This window comes from Lissotriton helveticus, chromosome 7, assembly GCF_964261635.1.
Source record: "Lissotriton helveticus chromosome 7, aLisHel1.1, whole genome shotgun sequence".
NCBI lineage: Eukaryota > Metazoa > Chordata > Amphibia > Caudata > Salamandridae > Lissotriton > Lissotriton helveticus.
In genome coordinates, this window is record NC_136068.1 from 1655865843 (window position 1) to 1655887328 (window position 21486).

General features: G+C 44.7%; 1 protein-coding gene across 1 annotated transcript in view; it reads left to right on the forward strand.

Annotated features, from left to right (window-relative positions):
• Nucleotides 1-12516, forward strand: part of LOC144770640 (zonadhesin-like) — a 73568-nt gene extending 61052 nt beyond the window's left edge. Inside the window, exon 4 of the mRNA XM_078655335.1 lies at nucleotides 12011-12516. Coding sequence (XP_078511461.1) covers nucleotides 12011-12372 — 362 coding nt within the window. The 3' untranslated portion in view covers nucleotides 12373-12516. The remainder of the gene's footprint in view (nucleotides 1-12010) is intronic.
• Nucleotides 12517-21486: the final 8970 nt, after the last annotated feature.

The following is a 21486-nucleotide window of genomic DNA, read 5'->3' on the forward strand; positions in this document are numbered from 1 at the left end:
CTTGAATAAGGAGACCATGCTGAATCTTGGTTCCATGAGAAGTCATGAAACCTCTCTCCTGCCAGAGCACTCCGAAGTCGTGTACGACTCCAAATGCGTAACGTGAATCCGTGTAGACATTAACTTTCAAGTTCTTGGCGTGTATGCAGGCTTGTGTCAGAGCAACTAGCTCTGCTGCTTGAGCGGACAGGGTGTCAATACGGTGTGTCTCAATAACGTCAGTGTCAGTAGTCACTGCATACGCGGCGACTAGTTCTCCTGTACTTGTTCTCATACATGAACCATCCACATAAAGTGTCAGGTCGGGGTCTGGTAACGGAGTATCTGTCAGATCTTGTCTTGGCTTTGTCGTAATGTTAACTACTTCCACGCAATCATGTGTGGCTGGATTTGAAGTAACTGATGGTAACAGTGTAGCAGGATTCAAAACGTTGCAGCGTCTGATTTCTATGTGTGGTTGGAATAATGTCAATTCATAACCTGTTAAACGTGCAATTGTCAAGTGCTGAGTTTGTGTTCGGTTCAAAAGAACTTCCACAGAGTGTGGAACCTGTACTGTCAGGAAATGTCCTAAGACTATGGAATCACTTTGCCTGATAGCTAGTGCTGTGGCTGCAACTGACTTGAGGCACGCAGGCAGAGCCTGGGCTACAGGATCTAATGTGCTCGAAAAATAAGCACATGGCTTGTATTGTCCTGCTTGATCTTGTGTGAGAACAGATAATGCTGTACCTCCGCGTTCAGTAACGAAAAGTGTAAAAGGCTTACTGTAGTTCGGTGTCACTAGAACTGGAGCTTGGCATAAAGCTTTCTTTAACTAATTGAAACTAAGTGTATGTTCAGATGTCCAAGGGAGAACAGTCGATATGGCTGCCTCCTGTGTCGTTAACTGTATCAGTGGTTTGGCTAGAAATGCATACTGAGGAATCCATTGTCTGCAATAAGAAGTAAGGCCAATAAAAGCACGTACCTCCTTCTGGGTCTTGGGCTGAGGAAGACTCGCTATTAACTGGATACGGTCTGGTGTCAACTGCCTACCCCTCTTGGACAGTGAGTGTCCTAAGTATACCACTTGCTGGACACAGAATTGAAGCTTAGAAGGGGACACCTTGTGCCCCATCTCGGCTAGGAAATACAAGACTGTAAGGGATGCTCGTTTGCAAGCACGTTCAGAACGGGCTGTGATCAGTAGATCATCGACATACTGGAGCAGGGCAGTGTCAGTTGGCATGTGAATGTTGTCTAGTTGTCTCTTAAGTGCTTGACTGTAAATACTAGGACTTTCTGTGAAACCTTGAGGAGCTCGTGTGAATTTATAGCTCCTTCCATTTAAACAAAATCCGAAAAGGAACTGGCTGTCTGGATGAATGGGAACACTAAAAAACGCGTTCTTGAGGTCGATTACAGTAAAGAACGTGGCTTCGGAATCAATGGCTGTTAATAGGGAAGAGATGTCTGGGACAACTGGGTACTGAGGAATAATACATTTATTAAGCTCTCGTAGGTCAATCACTAATCGATATACTGGGGGTGCATTTGGATCAGTACGTTTCATGACTGGAATGATCGGAGAATTACATACATTGGAGTCAGTTTCTACAACCACTCCTTGAGCAATAAGCTCGTCAATAATTTTGGATAAGGCTGCTACAGCCTCAGGTGGCAATCTGTACTGTCTGATTCGTGGTAACACTACACCTGGCTTAAGAGTCACACGATAGGGTGTGATTTGCATGTAACCTACATCAGTTGGACCTTGCGCCCATAAGTGCTGTGGAACATTAGACAGTCTTGAATCAAAATCTCGTAATACATAGTGACCCTTAAAGTCACGTAGGAACAATCGTATTCCCTCTGGGGAACAGCATATAACTGCACCTAATTCTTTCAGTGTCTTAATGCCTAATAGATTTTCTGGACATGACTTAGTAAGTAACAGATCAGTAGTGCGGGACAATGGACCTACTTCTAGAGAAACTGGCTTTGAGATCTCATTTACGATAGGTTTTCCTGAAAATCCAAGGGAAACATTTCTTGAGCCTGAGAGCGGAGCCCCTGGAACTTCGGCGTGACTAATTGTGGTCCTACTTGCCCCTGTATCGATCACAAACTTTCTGTCTTTCCCTAATACTTGACTATGAACATAGGGACCTTCTTGATCTACAGGTATCTCGATGAGAGGCAAGCCTACCTCCCTCTCTAGGCTGTTTCATGAATACTGTTGGTACTCTGGATACTCAGACTGTGCATACTGGTACATCTGCTGTGTGACATGCTGTGTTGCAGCGATAGGCTGCGGTGCTGTAACTGTCTATGGTGCATTCTGTAACTGAGGAGTCTGTGAAACTTGTTCTTGTCTAGGCGGACGTGGTCTTTCTTTAGTCTTACCAGTAGCTATGTTGTGTTTCAGAACTGCACACTCGTTTATAAAATGACCTGGCTGTTTACAATAATTGCAATTCCCTTTAACGGGAGCTGCAGGATGACTGGCTTGATTCGGACCCCTCTTCTGACTGTCTTGAGGAACAGATTGTGCAACTAGTACTTTCATTTTCGTGTCTTTCATACGTTTTCTTTCATGTTCTTGCTCTTCTCTGATTCTATTCTGGTGGTATTGGAGCATCTGCAACATCTGGGACGGGGTATTAGCTTGCCAGGTACTTTCGACTTTCAGAACTCGATTTTTAATTGGTGAACTTGAATTCTCGACTAATTTAGTAACAAAAAGGTGAGGGTATGACTCACTACTTGTCTTGAGGCCACTGTTGATGCTAAAACATTTCTCAAATCTAGAATAAAAATCACTGATATCTTCGTCTTGTTTCTGTTTACAGGCTGAGATTGCATCCCAGTCTTCCTTTTTAGTTGTTAATAATCTAGGTAAAACTTGTATTAATAATTCAGGTAATTCTTTACATTTATCTCCGAGACCGGTACCTGGTACTCGTATCTTATCTTCAGCTTCTAGGACTGCCCAATCGATCTTTTTCTCTCCCACCTCCCATTCTTTTTCCTTGAGCTTTTCATACACCCCTGCGGGCAACAGAACCTTTAACATTTTAATTATATCTGGATACGTGTATTCTCCCATACGGAGCATGTCTTTTAATTCTCTATGGAACCCTGCTGGATCTTTATCATGACAGGGAATTAATTTCTTCATCTCCAGAAGTTCCATCTTTGTGATCGGAGTGTATACAAACACTCGCTGCATTTCGCCACCCGTTCCTCTAACTGGGTGGACTTCTCGTAACGGATTCTGTCTGTCTATGTAAAATGGTTTACTTTCTGGGGGTGAGACATGAACAAAATGCGGGTTCAGAAACGTTCTATATTTGTGGCGCTGTTCTAGAATGACACTAATTAAATCGGTACCTAGACCTCTCCATCTATACTGGAGTAACTCGTTCAGGATATCATGTAACGGACCTGGATCAGAATGTTGACCCTCATACAGAGTAATGAGGTGCTGAATCATATACATACCCACCAGTCGTTGCTCGGCTGGGGGCATTTTCAGAAACATTTGTGCCACTATTTCGTCTGGAAAAGTGGTAGAATCAGTAATCCATCGGACTGCTGATCGGGCTAGTTCTTGTTCATGCATAGTACTTAACTCACTGTAACCGATTCGTGATTTCAGAATGTGATCGGTAGCTTGAAATACTTGTTCTAGAGAACCTTGGTCTGGTACTGGATGATGGAACGTAGACTTGGGTTCTAGACGTAAATGGCGATCTGGAAATCTAGGTTGTCCTACATACGCTATTCTGGCGGAATTCTCGTCGTCTAACTCTTCAGTATCAGAGTTACTTTCTTTCTCGTTTACTTGTGCTGCTTTACGTTGTTCGTGTAACTTTATTATTTCTTTACGGATTTTCTTGTACATACTCTCCATAGCACCGATAGTCTTGTGCTTACCCTCGGCTATACTATTACTCCACTTCATCAGGGCTTTCATTTCGGCCTGATTTTTGGACGGGTAATCTTGTTCTCTTATTAGACAATTAATCAGAAACTTTAATATCATGAGCTGGGTCTCAGCTTTCCTTTGGGACATGACATCACTAATACTTTCTGGATCTTCCCCTGTACGGATGAAACGATATATTCTGTCTAGATCTTCCTTCATATCTGGTAGGGTGACTAGATACTCGGCCACATTTCTTACGCGTAATGAATATAAAACCATATCATCTTCGCCTGGGACTGGGTCATAGCAGCATTCGGCAAGGGATTTTCTTATTTCTACAACAGACAGTCTGGGCGTACGTTGTGACGCTTGCATATGTAATTCGGCTGCCGTTAAACGCTTATGTGGCGGCGGGGTTCGAGGAGGACCTCCTCCTGCGGCCCCTAGACTAGAATCATCAACTGATACTTTTCGTCCTGGCAGGGTGGGAAATTGGAATGTGGGCTGGACTTGTATGGCGGGCTGGACCGGGGGGACCGTAGCAGGTGCTGCAAAGGGTGCCCCGGTGTCTGGAGGAACGGGAAGTGCCTGATTTACAGGGACTGGTGGAGCGGGAACAGGATTTGCATATTCTGGGACTGTGTCGTCCAAATAGGACGAGATGAAAATATCAGCTGCGGTTGGTTTGTGACGTAACTTGATCGGAACTAGTGGTGGCGGAAAATTACTGGATGCCTCCGGGGTCGCTTTTGGCAAGCACTCGGCAAGAAGAGGATACATACCCTTAATGAGGGCATGCCTCTGTCTGTCTGACTGTTCGGCTTTGACTTGTTCACCTATCTCGATTAGTTCTTTTTCATGTGCTCGTTCCGAGGATTCTCTACTTAATTCTGACTTTCTGATTTCTTTTTCGGTTCTTTTATGAGCTTCTTTACGCCATAGCTCGATGGCATCTTTCTGTGATTGTCTGGCTTTCTTTTTCCATAATGCCTCTTCTACTCGCATGATGCACTCGGCATCCCATGTACCCGATACGGGCCATCTATACTTTTCTTCTAACTGTTTTGTATACTCTACCCATAAATCTAGATATAGTATGGCACTTATGCCATGCTTCTGATACATACAATGACCTGGACTGTCCCTAGGCGGGACAGGAACTGCTTCCTCTAACAAACCCTTTCTAGTTTTTTAACTGACGTAATTTTGAAAACAGCGGCATGACTGAACTATAATCTGGACACAATACAATACACAATGAACACGATACTTATTCCCCATTCATACCACGACATTAAAATACATGAAAAACATTTAGAAATAACAGTTCGAACAGAATACTACCTGGAATACGGAACACAGAATATATGACTTTATATGAATTTTCTCGAGAACAGAACTGACTGGAACAGAAACTAGATGCACTGCTGAAACAGTACGAAACTTACCGGTCTCATAAAGAGACACGTCAGGACCCGCATCCACCGAAGTGGACACTTCGTTTGTGTGTCTGGGTACCACCAACCCACGGACCAGAGTCAATTAGGTTGACCCTGTCTAGATACTACCCCAGTAATGGTACTCACCGGGCAGCAAGAACGGAAGGCCTCGGACTGGACTGGACTGCTTCGACGACGGACAACGAACTTCGGACTTAAGTTACGGGTGGACCTCCGGATACCTCGGACCTTGGACTCTTGGCTTAGGCTCTGGTCGGGACTCGCCGCATTCCTCCACCGCCTCGTCTGGATGCTGGACCGCCTCCTCCGTCTCCTCCGTGGGCCTGAGGGATACTTGAAGCAGAAATATCTGCACGTGCACTGTATGGTTCCGTCACGGCTGCAGAGGGTCAGGGGGCCGGCGTGGCTTCACCGGCGCGTGGGGAAAGGGCAAGTCCCTATTCGGGCGCCATTATGTGGTAAATAAATAAATAATACCCTATTTTTGAATGTATAAATGAATAACAGATAGCTCAATGAATAAGAGTCAAGATTCGAGGTAGTAGGAGTTTCGCAGGTTTATTACAGCATAAAGGACAGGAACAGGACAACCTGCATAGGAAAAGGATGGCAGGGCCCAGCAGCTGCTGGGGCTGGATCTGGGATGAGCGCGCTAGCATTTAATAACAATACACAAGCATATATAGTAAAACAGTTGCATTACAGTACATATGATAGGTGGAGCAGTGGGTGGAGCAAAGGGTGTGACGCGTAGCAGTCGCGAAAGATAAGGGTGAAAGTGGGTGTAACAGGGCGTATACATAGACATGTGATGCAAACGTAACAGAATATGTCATGAATAGGGCGGAAACCATGGAGGGGGCTATCTAAGGAGCCGGGACCTCTAACCTGGTGGTGCGCGCAAGCTGGCAATGACGTATCACTAGGAGAAGCTGGGGGCTATGAACTCTGTGCTAGGAGCAGAGACTGAAGTCTGGAGAGTCAGGGCGACATGTACCTAAGCAGTATCTAGTATCTGATGTTTAGAGAACATGTTGATATAAACTAGAAGTCAGGAGGGGAAAGGCTAACTTGATTCTAAGACTGGACCATGCATTATTCTACATGTAGTGCGTGATGAAGAATATTAAATGACCATTAAATGCAGTATTTCTCTAACGTGGAGACGTGAAGGCTAGACAATGACGGAAACTATTGATGCAGTTCAGTAGCTTAGGAATGCAGAGAAGGAGGACTGAACTGATAACTGGAATCATAACATTTTCTTGGCAGACTCAGAGGCAGAGCCAGGCTGAACCGGGCACTGCGAGGCAGGAAGTAAGTGAAGGGTCGAGGATACAGGTGGGGGCTGTATCGCTCCTCAGCGAGGGCTCAGGAGACAGGAGCTGAATCTGGTGTCCAGGCCCTTTTGAGGCCTAGAAACGGGGACTTTATAATGGAATAATGTGCACACTGAGAAACGTGGCAACGTAGCTTTACATAGACCTGATATTCGTAGTATTCACGAGAACTGGAAACTGGCATACTAGAGGTGGACACAACTATAATTGTGTCTTGAATCGAACATAGGGAATACATATGCATATCTAATCATGCACACATAACATATGATGGATGACACGTAGGGACACAGAACATGGCAAAATTTACTTTTCCACATAACCACTAAGAGCTTTGTGAGATCCGACGTCTTCGCAGCCACTTGCTGAAGACCATCCTCTGCATCTGAAATGCGCTGCTCAGCATCCCCAAGTCGCGCAGCCTACTTGTCTAGTTTTGCGGAGAAGTGGTCCATTCATCCGTTTAGGGCTTCAATTTTCCAGTCTATGGCCTGGAGACAGACCTGAATCGCAGCCAGCGACTTCTCCAGTGCAGAGGGCCCCATGGATGTCGCCTCCAGCTCCGAGTCCGAGGCGGCATTTTGTGAGGGCTTACCACCCTTGCGCAGTTCAAATGTTAAGCTTGGCTGATTCTTTTCAGGTTTGCCCATGTTGCACTATTCCACAGCCCAATGTTGTGCCGTCTGCCACACGAAGGTGCACCTCTAGTGGAACTGCCACAGACACAGGATGGACGCGGTGTGATCAGCTGCACCTCACCTAGAGCACCAACAAAACTATGCCCAACACACCTCTAGAGCACGGCGTAATCAGCAGCACCAACAATCCGCCTTCCAGGCTCAGCTGTACAACACAACACAGCAGCTCTCCTATCCCGCCAAATGCCCGGTACCCAACCTCTCTGTCAGCCAAATGGTCAGCAAGGTGGAGGCGAAGGCAGGCGAAGGCAGGCTAAGGCCACGCTGAGAGTCTTGTGCAGAGGATGGTACACATGCAACTCCCCCCGAAGAGAAAATTCAAGTAACGGCAGGTTATAGGCTCCACTCGCACGGCCGCGCAGCACACGTGGTCGCAGCTGCCAGTTCACCTGTAATGGCGGGCCAATCCAGCACTCCACTCCAGCCTTCCTGGGAATGCGCGCCTACCACAATGCGGGAGAAAACAGTCCCCCCCCGTCGATCTCGCTACAGGCAAGTAGCGGGTGCCGATAGCTGCTGGGGGACAAGTTGCGCAGCCCAGCAGAGCGCCCCAGATAGGCTGTAACTAAGGGATAATGTTGCGGCCATGCGTCCCACTACCGGCGGGTACCACAAGGGGGCGCCGGGGGCTCACGCATTTCCAGCCGCCCGGCGCAGCACCCTGAAGGCCCGCTCACCTGTCGTGGGCGGCAAACCAGCCCCACTGGGCCTCAATATCAGTCCTGAGGTACTGATGTGCACCCAACGGCACCTACCGCATGCCGGACCGCCCCGGGTGCCGCAGCAACACAGATGCGGGCATTAGTGAGATGCTGGAGTCCAGGCTTCTCCGTCACTCTGCCATTTTGTCACAGGGGCCCACAACAGCTCCCCGTCGGCGATTTCACCTCAGCACACCCACAGCGATGCGAAACTTAGCCAGTTGGCGGTCGCAGTGCCAGCAACAGGAATCCACCATAAGTACGAGTGGGTGGCACAAGGAAAAACAGGATAGATGCAGGATTATTCCCGGCGGCCGGCAGAGCAACACTACTGTGCGGCCATCTTGCCGAGCACCAGGCCACGCCTCCCAGATGTTAACAAACATCAACACAAATACAACACTGTCCTCAAAACCCATGTGCCATTAAATGCATCATTAAAACATGGTCCTACAAACCAAATCCATGTGCATTATTAGTGCATCAACAAACTAACAGATAATAATTGCCAAATTTAAAAATAAGAAATTGAAACAGGCCAATACCTTTGGCAACTTCAACCAACTTAAAGCACTCCACTAAGCCAGTGGATCACTCATCAACTCAAACACAGCCTCCTCTACAAGACAGTCATAAAACCAATGACTAATATAAACTAATTTCTCTTTAAACCTCTCAAGCACTGCATTACACCACTCCCAGATTGCTGAATTTGACAATAAGTCAACAACTGCTGTACTAACGGCTGATATGAGAATGAAACAGACAACCTACACTGCTTGTTCTTCAAGAGGAGAGGTTTGGATGTCATCAAACCACTGCATAAGTTTGTCAACACCAACCAGTTCATCCTAATGGGAGCCTCCAGCTTGCAGAAACTCCCTGTACCCTCTGTAGATTCTGAAAAATGCATTCCTTACCCACATCTTCAAATTCAATTTGGAACCCCAGGGGATATTACTAACTCACAATAATGCCAACATACACTAATATTCCAAAAACACACAACTGTATTTCAACATCTGTCCACTTGATGAAACTCAGCCCCTTAAATTCGCTTTAAGTTAATTAATAGCTGAATGCCAAGTCTGGACGTAAAGCTCAATCTGATAAATACAAAATGTTGACTGTTCTCCAACAATTTCAACCAACCTTTTATTCAAACTTGACTAGCAGGCACGAGCCTAGAATTCTTGACCCTCTACCTGACACCAAATTCAAAATCATTTTGATTTGTACTTAACATGATTGCATGGTGCCAGATCTTTTGTCTTAAAAAATGTAACTCTTCCCTACTTGAATCTGATTTCAGTTCAACAGTGACCACATCTCTCCTAACTAGATCGAGACAATGCTCTATTCTACCACATCACTGACTGCATTGACTCCTCTCAAAGGCATCCCCACTTGGAGGTTTGCCTCATCCAGGACCGGAGCAATTTGATCACTTACCCTGCTCCTACTACCAGCTTGCATCTTTTTCAATACTACCAGCATCACCTACAAGACCTTCAAATGCAAAACGTAACTATACCTGGCAGAGAAACTGGTCAATATCATAGTTAGAGCAAGGTTACTGCCAGATTATAAACAAGCTAATGCAGGAAGGAAAATAACTGTCCTTTTCAGTCTATGCACCTAGGATCTGGAAGCATATCCCCATAGACATCACACCTGTTTAACTCCACTATGATTCAGAAGGCCATTGAAGAGACATATCTTCGCAGAATAGCATCACCTTACCCGCAAGGTTGCCACCTTCTCTGGGAGAGATCAGAGGAGACTTTTCTATGATATTCAAGAAAGTGTGAGCCCTTACTGAAATGGCAATCAGGAGGAAGGTGCTCTGTCATGCTCTTGGAAATTCTACTTGAGTCCCGCAATAGAGTTCCAGGAAAATTTGAAGCCTTGGAGTGTTCCAGCCTGGAAGGCAACCTGTTGTGCCTCCGAGTTCCTGCTCTCTCTCAGTTATACTGGATGGCTTGTAAATTCTTGTTACTTTTCTACTTGCTGTTTTTAAACAGTGTCTTTTACAGCCCCTTTGTAGCAAAGTTTTTTTTTACATTCACTTCATGAGTTCATATCTCTTGTTACCTTAACCGTCCTTTAAGCATTTTGTCCCATGAAGCATAATATATTTTTCTAGGATTTCCGAATTATGGGGCATATTAGCAAGAACCTCGTTAAAATTATCGCCGTTTTAGCGGCAGGAAACTGGCACTAAAACTGCGATAATGGTAATGATTTTAACGAGGTTCTTGCTAATATGCCCCATGGTTTGAAAATGTTATCGTGTTCTTGACTTGAATTATGTTTGGTACTGCTTGAATGTAGCATGCATTTCTCTTGAAAATAAGGCTGGAACTTTGTGCTCCCCCGACTTGGGGGTCACCATCCATTTCACAATGAACGGTGTTGTAACCTAGCAAAATTGCCATATTTGATTGATGGGCCACCCCATTCCTAATTAATACATCACGTTCTGACACCTACATATGTACTCTTTTGCTCCATCCCTTTTGAAGTGGTTATATCTTCCTCATAGACACAGACAAATGCAAATCAGGCCAGACTGCTGCAGGGAGGGAAAACTCGTTTGAAGTACTGCTAAATTGCTTTGAGGTGTATATTAGAAAAGATTGAAAAATAACTATCAGCTGTGAATTTGTCGGATGGCTTATGTATTGGTGAAGGTGGCTGATGTTTTTTTCTTAGCACACACTGCTTAACTAAATTGTTGTCAGGTGCTTCAGGTTGGCCTTTTGGAAAAGGGAGGTCTGGTTAAAAATTGACGCGGCCTGGGCAAAATGTCTGTAATTTCCTTTGTGAAAATTATGTAAAATGGCCCAAAAAAACTATACAACATTATAAATGATTGAACACAATGTTGGCTTTTACTGATATCTTAGATGAGGTAATTGGCTAATGCATACAAAAAAAGGAAGGGGTCCCCTTTAAAAATAAAAATAATTAAAATTTGTCCTCCTTTATTGTTAACTGCAATCCTGTTTCCTTTAAGAAAAATGGGCGGCATTTTAAAAAAGCTTACTTTATTGAAAGGTAGCCACAGATATGATGGTCCGCTGGCCCCCCCACAGGCCATCTTCCTTGTGATGCCATTCAATTATAGTGATCTACCTTCTTAATTTTTATGAGGTTGGTCTGATTGTGACCCACTACCATTCAGGCTTTTAAGAATCTACATATTGTTGATAGATTCCTTCTTAAAAATTTGAAAGATCAGATGAGATGACGGTGGTCAAATATCTGGATAGACTGGACAAGTTGCAGCCATGCCCTCAGACTCACCAGTGCAGCATCTCGGGGCGCGCAATTGCAAAAATATTAGGAGACACTCTGCTCACAGGGGCATAGACGCAATCATGCTGCCATTTCCCAGCCCCGGTATTTGAAGTAGGTAGAAAAATTAGAGCTGATTGGTCCTATAAATGCAATGAGGATAGGAAATGAGGAAGAGGTGTGGCGCCGCGGCTAGGGCGACTGACTCCGTAGTCTGGGCACCACGGCCCGGCTCCGGCGGCAGGTTAGCCCAGCACCATGTGACTCTGGGCAATAGCTTGCTTAATCTTCCCGACGGCCCCCAGCGCCTAGTGATTTACGGGTGATTGTGCGCTTTACAAATGTGGATTATTATTATTATTAATATTCTTATTGTGGATACTTCAGTTAAAGAATAGCTGCTGTTATTACAAGATGCATTTACATTTATTTTACGGTAATAATTTAGACTGCATGTTTTTATTACTGATGTCTTACTTATTTCTTTCTTAGTTCATTTTTAAGGCGCATACTGGTTATTGTGTGTAATACTTTTATGTGAATTATGCTGAAATAAAAACTAAAATATGACTAACACAATTGTGTCTCCCTATATTAGGGTGCCAACCCAACGCCACATATAAATGCATGAAGACCTGTCGAGAAAACTGCGACAAGCTTAAGGAAACCAAACTTTCTGCGTGTACTAAGGAATGCACATTTGGGTGTGAATGTGATGCTGGTTATATATTCAAGACCAGCACCTCACAGGAATGTGTAAAATATGAAGCATGCCAAGTTAAGTGCCCGGCGAACATGCATTTTCAGCCTTGTTTAAAATCCGATGATGCAACCTGTGCAAATCCGGATGTCAAACCTGACAACAGAGCCTGCGAGCCCTGGTGTGTCTGCAATAATGGCTATGTGTACCGCTCTGCTACCGATCGCGTATGCGTGCCCAACTCTGAGTGTCCCAAGTAGGATAATTAACCAAGAAAAAGAGATTTCTTTTAATGCATTCTCTTGAATTATCTTTTTGTCCACCGGATTTTCTGTCGATGATGCATGTTTTTTGTAAAACCGTTCTGTTTTATGTGCATCATTAAATTCATATGTGAGTCTAAATATTCATGTCAACTCCCTTTTTCACGCTCTAAGATCTGCAATGAAAGTTAGAATTATAGATTTGTTGTAAGGCATGTGTGCGTAAAATACGTTTGTGTGCGCTCTAAGTGGATCACGCATCTGAATGTTTGCACGTGTGTTTGTGTATTTTTGTGTTAGGCTTTATTAGCTATAAATAGCTCTGCCTGCTGCAGCCCAAACTGGATTCGTTGACACTGTTCCATTATAATTCTACATGCATCATTCGAGTAGCAACTTGTCGCTGTGTAAGAGATGTTGGCATTCGAGATGCATTTCTGAGAATTTCACAGGCGTGTAGTTGTGGAAGGGCGGCCGTAGACCAGTAGTCAGCAGCTGGCGCCTCAGAACCATATTAATATATCCTGTAAAACAATGTGCAGATGGAAGTCGCTTGGTAAATGTTCGAATGGTGGCATCATATTTACACAGCTTTCCTGGCCGTCTCAGTGGTGGAGAACCTCCCCAAAGACCAGAGCTGAAAAATAAAATGGTAATAAAGTTTATTTATTACCATTTCAATAGTCAGCAACCGACCCATCCTGAACTAAGTAGCAGGGGCCAGTCTTGCTTAGTGGCAACAGGGAGCTGAAACACCAGGGGCCCGATTCACAGAACTAACTTAAGACTAAATCCTAAACTTGCTACCATTTTGGTATTCACAGAAGGCACTTACTCATTTTGTTATTCACAGAAGGCACTAACTCATTTCGGAATTCACAGAAGTTAAGACTCTTAACTTTAGGACTACTAAATACCTTCTGTGAATACCGAAAGTCTCAAAGTTAGGATTTTTCTCAGTTTAGGAGTAGTAAAGTTAGGATTCCTAACTTTAGGACTCCTAAATACCTTCTGTGAATACCAAAAGTCTTAAAGTTTGGATTTTTCTCAGTTTAGGAGTAGTAAAGTTAGGACTGAGTACTGAGAGATACAGCTCTATCCAATCCTGGCACTGCTCTCAGGCTTTGAGAGCAGCTCCAGGATTGGTTATTGCAGTTTCCTGGTTCTGTGCTGGAGCCTGCAGGAAAGGAGACAACTGGTGGAGGGGGACGTTGCGTCGTGCCTCAAAGGAAGTGTTCTTTTTGCGTTGTCCTACCTCCCTCGGTACATGGCAGCCGCCACTGTCTGGCTGGTACCCAAATCTATGAACCGAGTGCAATCTGCAGTGCTTAGTTTGAGCCAGTGGTGCCCACCCTCATTTATTTTAAGAAACCTGTATTTATTTTTCATGAAACAGACTTTGATCCAGAGCAATATAATTAAAAACACAATAGTGAGACAGAAGAAGGAAGAGAATGACTTAGAAAATTGTTAAAAAGAGAGAAGACAAAGGGTGAAAAAGAACACTAAGGGCCCGATTCTGATGTCCCAACCAGTTTCCGGACATACAAATACGTTGCATCTTCACTACGCTTAGTACAGGGTGCCGCTTCCAGCATGTCACAGCATTTGGACGAGGCGTATTGAAGCTCCGATTTGCGCCTGAACATTGTCAACGGGGATGAGACGGAGCAGCCATTTATCCAATCGGGCATGTCTACCCTATACTGTAGGCCAACCGTTACTGACGTGCACAATGCAGAAGGTAAGTCAGACATCTACCACACACCAAAATGACACGAAAGGAAACCCCACCATAGTGGGGCGGATGCCTATCACTCCCATCATTGTCCACCCCATAAGGGGGTGAATGCCTATCACTCGCAGAATAGTCTACCCCATAGCCTGTCAATCCCAGCATTGTCCACCCCATAGGGGGGTGGATGCCTATCACTCCCAGCATTGTTCACCCCTTAGGGGGGTGGATGCCTATCACTCCCAGCATTGACCACCCCATAGGGGGTGGATGCCTATCACTAATAGCATATCCTAACCATAGGGGGGTGGATGCCCATCAATCCTAGCATTGTTCACCCCATAGGGGGGTGGATGCTTATCACTCTCAGCATAGTCCACCCAATAGGGGGTGATGCCAACCCAGCATTGTCCATCCCATGGGGGTAGATGCATATCACTCCCAGCATAGTCCATCCCATAGGGGGTGGATGCCTATCAATCCCAGCATTGTCCACCCCATAGGGGGGTGGATACCGATCACTCCCAGCATTGTCCGCTCCATAGGGGGGTGGAGGCCTATCACTACTAGCATATCCTAACCATAGGGGGGTGGATGTATACCGCTCCCAGCATTGTCCACCCCATTGGGGGGTAAATGCCTATCACTCCCAGCATTGTCAACCCCATAAGAGTGTGGGTGCCTATCACTACTAGCATATCCTAACCATAGGGAGGCGGATGCCTATTACTACTAGCATATCCCAACACAAGGGGGCACAATGCCCATCACCACCAGTACCCCCACCCATAGGAGGCTGGATACCCATCCCTATTACCATCCCCACTCATAGGGAGCTGGATGCCCAGCACTACCAGGATTCACACACATAGAAGGAGTAAGCAACCCCCTACCATCTTTGCAAGATTTAATGTCTGTGTGTGTAAAATGCTCACAACACAGATCCTGACAGTGAACATACATTGTGACTCCCATCACATGTGTGCCCACAAGGTGATATTGTGGTTCAAAAATCAAGCATCTCTGGACCAATGTGGTAATCGGGTCTAAACCCACCATCACTACAGTGACCAAAAGGTGTTAGTGGGGTTAAAAAATCCAGCATCTCAGGACCAATGTGGTAATGGTGTCTAAACCCCCATCACTACTGTGCCCAAAAGGTGTTAGTGGGCTTCAAAAATCCAGCATCTCAGGACCAATGTGGTAATGTGTCCTAGACCCCCCCATCACTACTGTGACCATAAGGTGAGCGTGGGCTTGAAAATAGCAGCATCTCCAACCCAGCATGCATGATTCCTGGACCCATCACAAGCAATGTTGTGGCAACGTAGTGGTTGTCTCACATACAAACATAGATTTGGTAAGGCAAAGATTTCTGGCTATCACCCTCTGCCATGTGCAGACAAACAATGGCCTTGATCCCTGATAATTACTCCAGTGCAGCCGCGGGCCGTGGAGGGAGTTACGGTGGGGCAGGGAGGTGGGGAGGGGGAGGGGCGGGGTGGAGGGACCTAAAAACTGGCATATGGATAATTGCAGGTAAGTACACAATTTAATTATTAAAACGAATTTCGTAGCACGCACAGCATCGCATTTTGCGATGCAGTGCGCGCTACGAATTTCGTTTTATTAATTAAATTATGACACGGTGGTCAAGTAACTCTGGTGATAGAGTCGGACATATCAAGAAGAACTACAGTGGTACGGGAGCGGCAGTGTGTGAAGAACCGAGGGAGGGCAGCTACTAGTAAGAATTCTGCCAAATGACTGTCAATGGATGTTATAATCGGCAATTAAAATACGGTGTGGTATTGGTGAGATGAAGTGGGTGCGGCGAGTTTAGCGGCGCGGTGCTGTTGAGTGGAACCTTTTGTACCGCTTTCTGCCGCCATAAGTGTGGCAGGGTATGCTCAGACGTGAGTCCCTTGCTCACTTTGCCACTGGATTCAAGCAAGCCGGGCTGAAGACGGCTGCAATGCCAGAAATCGGTCCTCGGAAGCTTGTTTCCGGTCCAGGGAAGGCATGGCTTGGCAGTTCGGGCTGGACTGTTCCCATGAGGCACAGGGTCAGACTGATTTGCATATAGCCATGTCTCAACTGGGGTGGCAGAGTGGGCTAAAGAACGGTGATGGATTAAACCCAGATCTTTTGACTGGGTGTGAGTGTTTGATTGGTTCAGATGCTCCGTCCATTACCACCCCCTTTTGTACCGTTGAGTGGAACCTGGCATTATGGGGAACGCTTACCGTGACTGAGCCAGTGTGGAGAGGGCTCATGAACCGGTGACTTGCAATGAACAAAGTTGTGGACGGAACCCTGCAAGAGTAGGACTATCAGGGATCGTGGAATGACTCGAAATCAACGTTTTTAAAATTATGTACGGCCAGGGGGCTTACCAGAATCGGAGTCCAATATGAAGCATCAGTTCAATTAGTAAACAATACGAGTTATCGCTTACATTTTAAGGAAAATAGCCTGTAGAAGGAAAAAAAGGGTAAAAAAGTACTCCGTGAGAGTTGGCCTCTACATCATATTGCCCAGCTGGAAAGGCGAAACTGTGTGCACACTTACCGAGATTTCCAAAGAGTGTCGGTCCATCATGATGGAGTGGTGAGACGGCAGTGTTCATGCAGCCCTACTTAAGGTGAAAGCACTAACCCGATTGGCTGCTGAAGTCATGTGCAAGTGACGGAAATGGAAGAGGGGCTAAGAGTGTAGGGAAGTGGGCGGCCATCTTGGAGTGGTCGTCGGGGTAGAATATTAAGGGAGAATTGTGCAAGGAAAAATAAAAAAGTGCGTTATACAGGGAAATGCAAGAATAATAGAATAAGAATACTTCGTGGACTAACATAGAAACAATCGTACTGGTAAACTGCAGTGAGCACCATTCTAATTATTTAGAACAAGAGAATTATATGAGGGAGGTCCAGTCCTCCAAAAGGGTAAGGCCAGAGTTCAGGCTATCTGTTCTGAGAATCCATTTGAGTTCCTCTCTGTTAAGGATTCTTGAGAGGTCGCCACCCCTTGGTGGTAAAATCACTTGAGAGATCACTGTCCATCGAATGTTATTTTCATTGTGACCCTTGTCAATAAAGTGTTCAACGAGGGGGGCATTTGCTGTCTTACAACGAATCCTGCTTCGGTGCTGTGATATGCGCAACTTGATTTTCTGTTTCGTTTGTCCCACATAAATCATGTTAAACGGACAGAAAATGGCATAGATGAGATTACATGTATTGCAGTTGGTGAATGTCCTCAGCATATTTTTTACATCATTAAATACAAATTCTTTACATCTGATGGTATAATCACATACAACACATTTACCACACTTAGAGTGGCCATGGAGAGGGGGTAAGGACCAAAAATCATCCAGCGTGGTGTTGGGATTGTCAGCAGGAGGGAGGGCTGCCCTTACTAGTTGGTCCTTTAAGTTCTTGCTCTTTTTAAACGCAAACATGGGCAACTCCAAATTTAAATTACCGGCATTCAAAATAGGCCAGTTTTTTCTAATTGACTTGCGGATGTTATTCGATACCGCAGAGAACGTGGTGACACACACCAATTTCTCCGTAGCCTTTTTGGGTTTGGGACCAAGCAACGTCTCACGCGGGCAATGCCAGGCCCTTTTCATGGCATTTCTGACCAAACGGCACGGGTAGCCCCTAAACATCAATTTGACAGAGAGTGTTTTAGCCTCAATTAAGTAATCTGTTTTCTTTGAGCATTTCCTTCTGATTCTAAGGAATTGTGAGTATGGGAGGCTATCTTTTAGAGCTCTGGGGTGACTACTGCTATAGCTCAACAAGGTATTACGTTGTGTCGGTTTGAGAAAGAGTGATGTAAAAAGGAAACCCTCCTTGTGTTGGATACATAGGTCAAGAAAAGCAATGCTTATGTTACTATGGGGGAGGGTGACTGTAAGCCCATTACAATTATTATTGAGCCAGTGAAGGAAAGTTTCAAGGGCATCTACAGGACCACCCCAGATAAGGAAAATATCGTCTATGTAACGCTTCCAGGTAATTATCCCTTGGTGAAATGGGTTGCTAGGGGGCAGGATGGTGTTACATTCTAGCCAATCCATATACAGAATTGCTAGGGTTGGAGCAAAAATAGCCCCCATTGAGGTCCCCTTAACCTGTTGATAGAACTGGTTCTCAAATAGAAAGAAATTCCTCGTAAGTCCGATCTCTAAAAGTTGTATGATAAAGAGAGTGGGCACAACATGTGGGCGAGGTCTCCTGTTAAATATTAATTCCATACCCAAAAGTGAGTCTTTTTATGGAATGTTTGTGTAAAGAGACTCTACATCCATCGTGCATGTAGTCTCTTTATCGGGATCAAAAGGATGGTTCTCAATTATATTTATCATTGACATACTGTCTCTGATGTAACTGTCAGTATTGGGCACACAATCTTTGAGGAAGAAATTTACATATTGTCCTAGGGGTTCAAGGACTGAACCACAACTCGATACAATCGGTCTACCGGGGGGGGTTTCTAGTCTCTTGTGGACTTTTGGGAGGGTGTAAATAACGGGGGTCCGAGGTTTGATGACATTCAGAAAATTAAATTCACGTTTACTGAGGAAACCCTCACCTAGAGCCTCAATAGAGATCTGTTTGATTAGTGATTGTAGCTCTTTAGTTGGGTTGGTCGGCAGCTTACAATAATGGTCAGTGTTGGACAACTGGCGATGGAGTTTTCCTGGCTTGAGTTTTGAAGGAGATATCTTGGTCTAGCCAGATGCCTAAGCTTTTCATTTCAGGCTTTCTGGCCGGGCCAGGACCATAGTGGCTGGCCAAGGCTTGTGAGGTTGATGCTTTCCAAGTGTCATCCACTCGGTTTTGTCACCATTGAGCTTGAGGTGGGAAAGGCTCATCCACTTTGCCACATCCTCTAAAGAAAGAGAGGAGGTCAGTGGGCGACTCGTCAGCTTGGTTCAGAGCTAAGACAAGCTGTGTGTCTTCGGCAAAGGACAATATATGGATTCCAAAAGGGGCGACGATGTCCACCAGTGGAGCCATATACATATTAAAAAGAGTAGGGCGCCGGGAAGAGCCCTGCGGAACTCCACAGTGCAGAGGTTACAGGGTCTGAGGTAAAGTTTTCTTCAAACACCTGAAAGCACCTTTCTTCCAAGAAGGATTGAAGCCAGGAGAGAACATGGCCTGACACTCCTACATTCCTGAGACGGTGAACCAGGATTTGATGGTTCACCGTGTCAAAGGCCGTACTCAGATCAAGGAGGATAATCGCTGATGAACCTCCTGCCTCAAGAATCTTTCTTGCTTCCTGCACAACTGCCAACAAAGCGGTTTCAGTGCCTTGACGAGGACGGAAACCAGTTTCTGAAGGATGATGCAAATCATGAGACTCGAGAAAAGCAGGAAGTGTGGAATTCACATATTTTTCTGGATTTTGCTCACTCCAGGGAGGAGCGAAATGGGTCGATAATTGCCTGAGTCGTTGAGATCCAGGTGCAGTTTTGTAGTGTAGTTCCTATATTCCCTAAAGGCTCGGCGCATTGGAATAACATAAACGATAGTTTAGTCGTAGGACTGAAGTCGACTAGGTCTCTATTGAATATGTTAGACTTAATTTGTGAATGCCAGCTAGCTCAGAGGTCACTAGAAACTTTCTCGAATACACAAGAAGGGATTAGTTTCTGACAACCATATAACATGACAATTTTGTTCCCCAAGAATAAGGAATATATCTCCAGAGTCGTGGAAACAATAGATGGCTATTTCACTCAGTCAATCGTGCATGCTTAGTTTCACCAGAAGTGCAGAGAAATATAGAGACGGGCATTTTCAATAAAGAGGTTATTTATTGAGCAGTCTTCTTTCTCATGCAAGAGAAGTGAATTGCTACAATCGCAATACTTGTCATAAAGTAAAGTGCGTACAGTAAAAAGAGTATTATGAAATAATACTGTAAAAGCATTTATATGGTTTCTAAGCCATAAGATATTAAAATTGACAAAATACATACAATGATAAAAGATGACTCAACATACTCAACTGATGCTTCTAGGATACGCCTACCCCGGTGTACCTAACCTAAGCCTGGGACATGGGAAGGAGTAAGTGAGATGTAGCTTGAGTTAAAATAGTTTCTGCCAAGAATCTATTCAAGAATTCTTTAAGGGTCTAATCAGCTCCGTACCTTGTTTGTAGAATGTTGGAGGTCTTGTATCTCTCTCTCACGACTCGATCTCCCAGTAACCCGCAAGGGTAGCCGGGAAACACCGGAGCTGGATTTCTAAGCAAGAGAAAAGACAGCGTCTCTCTCAGTGCGTCAGCTGGAGGGTCGGCTTCCTTCGGCACTCGCTACAGCAGGGCGTCGGGCAAGTAGTTAGTCGATCTGCTCCAAACTACCGTGTGTTTTGCTAGGGCAGATGCTGGTATATTTATACCTGGAAGGTGCAAGGTTGGACATAATATGTCACTAAGAACTCGCAGTTCTGTTAGGACTCCAGGAGTTCTAGGACAAATCAATACAGAAGCAGGGGAAAGTCCCGGACTGCTGGAGTTTTGGTCTCTCCAAGAACTCGTTGTGATTTCTAGGAATCTGTGGAAGTAGCAATGCCGTATTTGGACTACATTGGCTGTGTCAAAACATGGTTATGATTCTGATGCCTATATAAGGATATGAATCGGGAAAATTACACTAGAGCCCTAGACTCGTCTACAACACCCACTCCACGTAGAATGTCCATCTTTACTAAGTACTAAAGCAAGTATAACATATCTAAGCATGTGTTTACAATCCCACCCAAAAATACATAAGATGCATTTGAAATAGTTTGTACGCGAAAAATGAGTATTGTACTGTACGTTTTCTAAGCAGTGGTATCATTCAAACAATGCATATAGTTTACATTTGAAATGCTGACTGAATGAATCACGAAAAGTTTACATTCATGAAATGGCTCTTAATACAGAAGAGAAGGTCGAGACCATTTCATCACATATTTATACAAGACTGTACATGTGCTAGAGGCTGAGTTCAAATATTGTCTCTAGATTTTTCCTTAAAAATAGAAATCTTGTTCTCTAAGAATAGTTCTACTTTTAGCAGGTTACTCTGTGCCAAAAAAAGTAAATATTTTGGGTATGAGAAAAAAATAATTTTGTTTCAGGAAAAAAGAGTTCAAAAGTTTTAGAAGTTCTGTTTATCAAAACTGAAGGCCGAATTCAAAGTTCAGGGAGCGCTGTGTGCTCGTGTTTTTAAAAGTTATTTTCGTTGTTAGGAGAGAACATTACCTCAGATAGGCTGGCAAAGAATTTGTCTACAACAGTAGGTGATAGTTGGACCATGTTCGAAAAAGTAGAAATAGTGCATATGTGAGATGCATTGCTGTCATT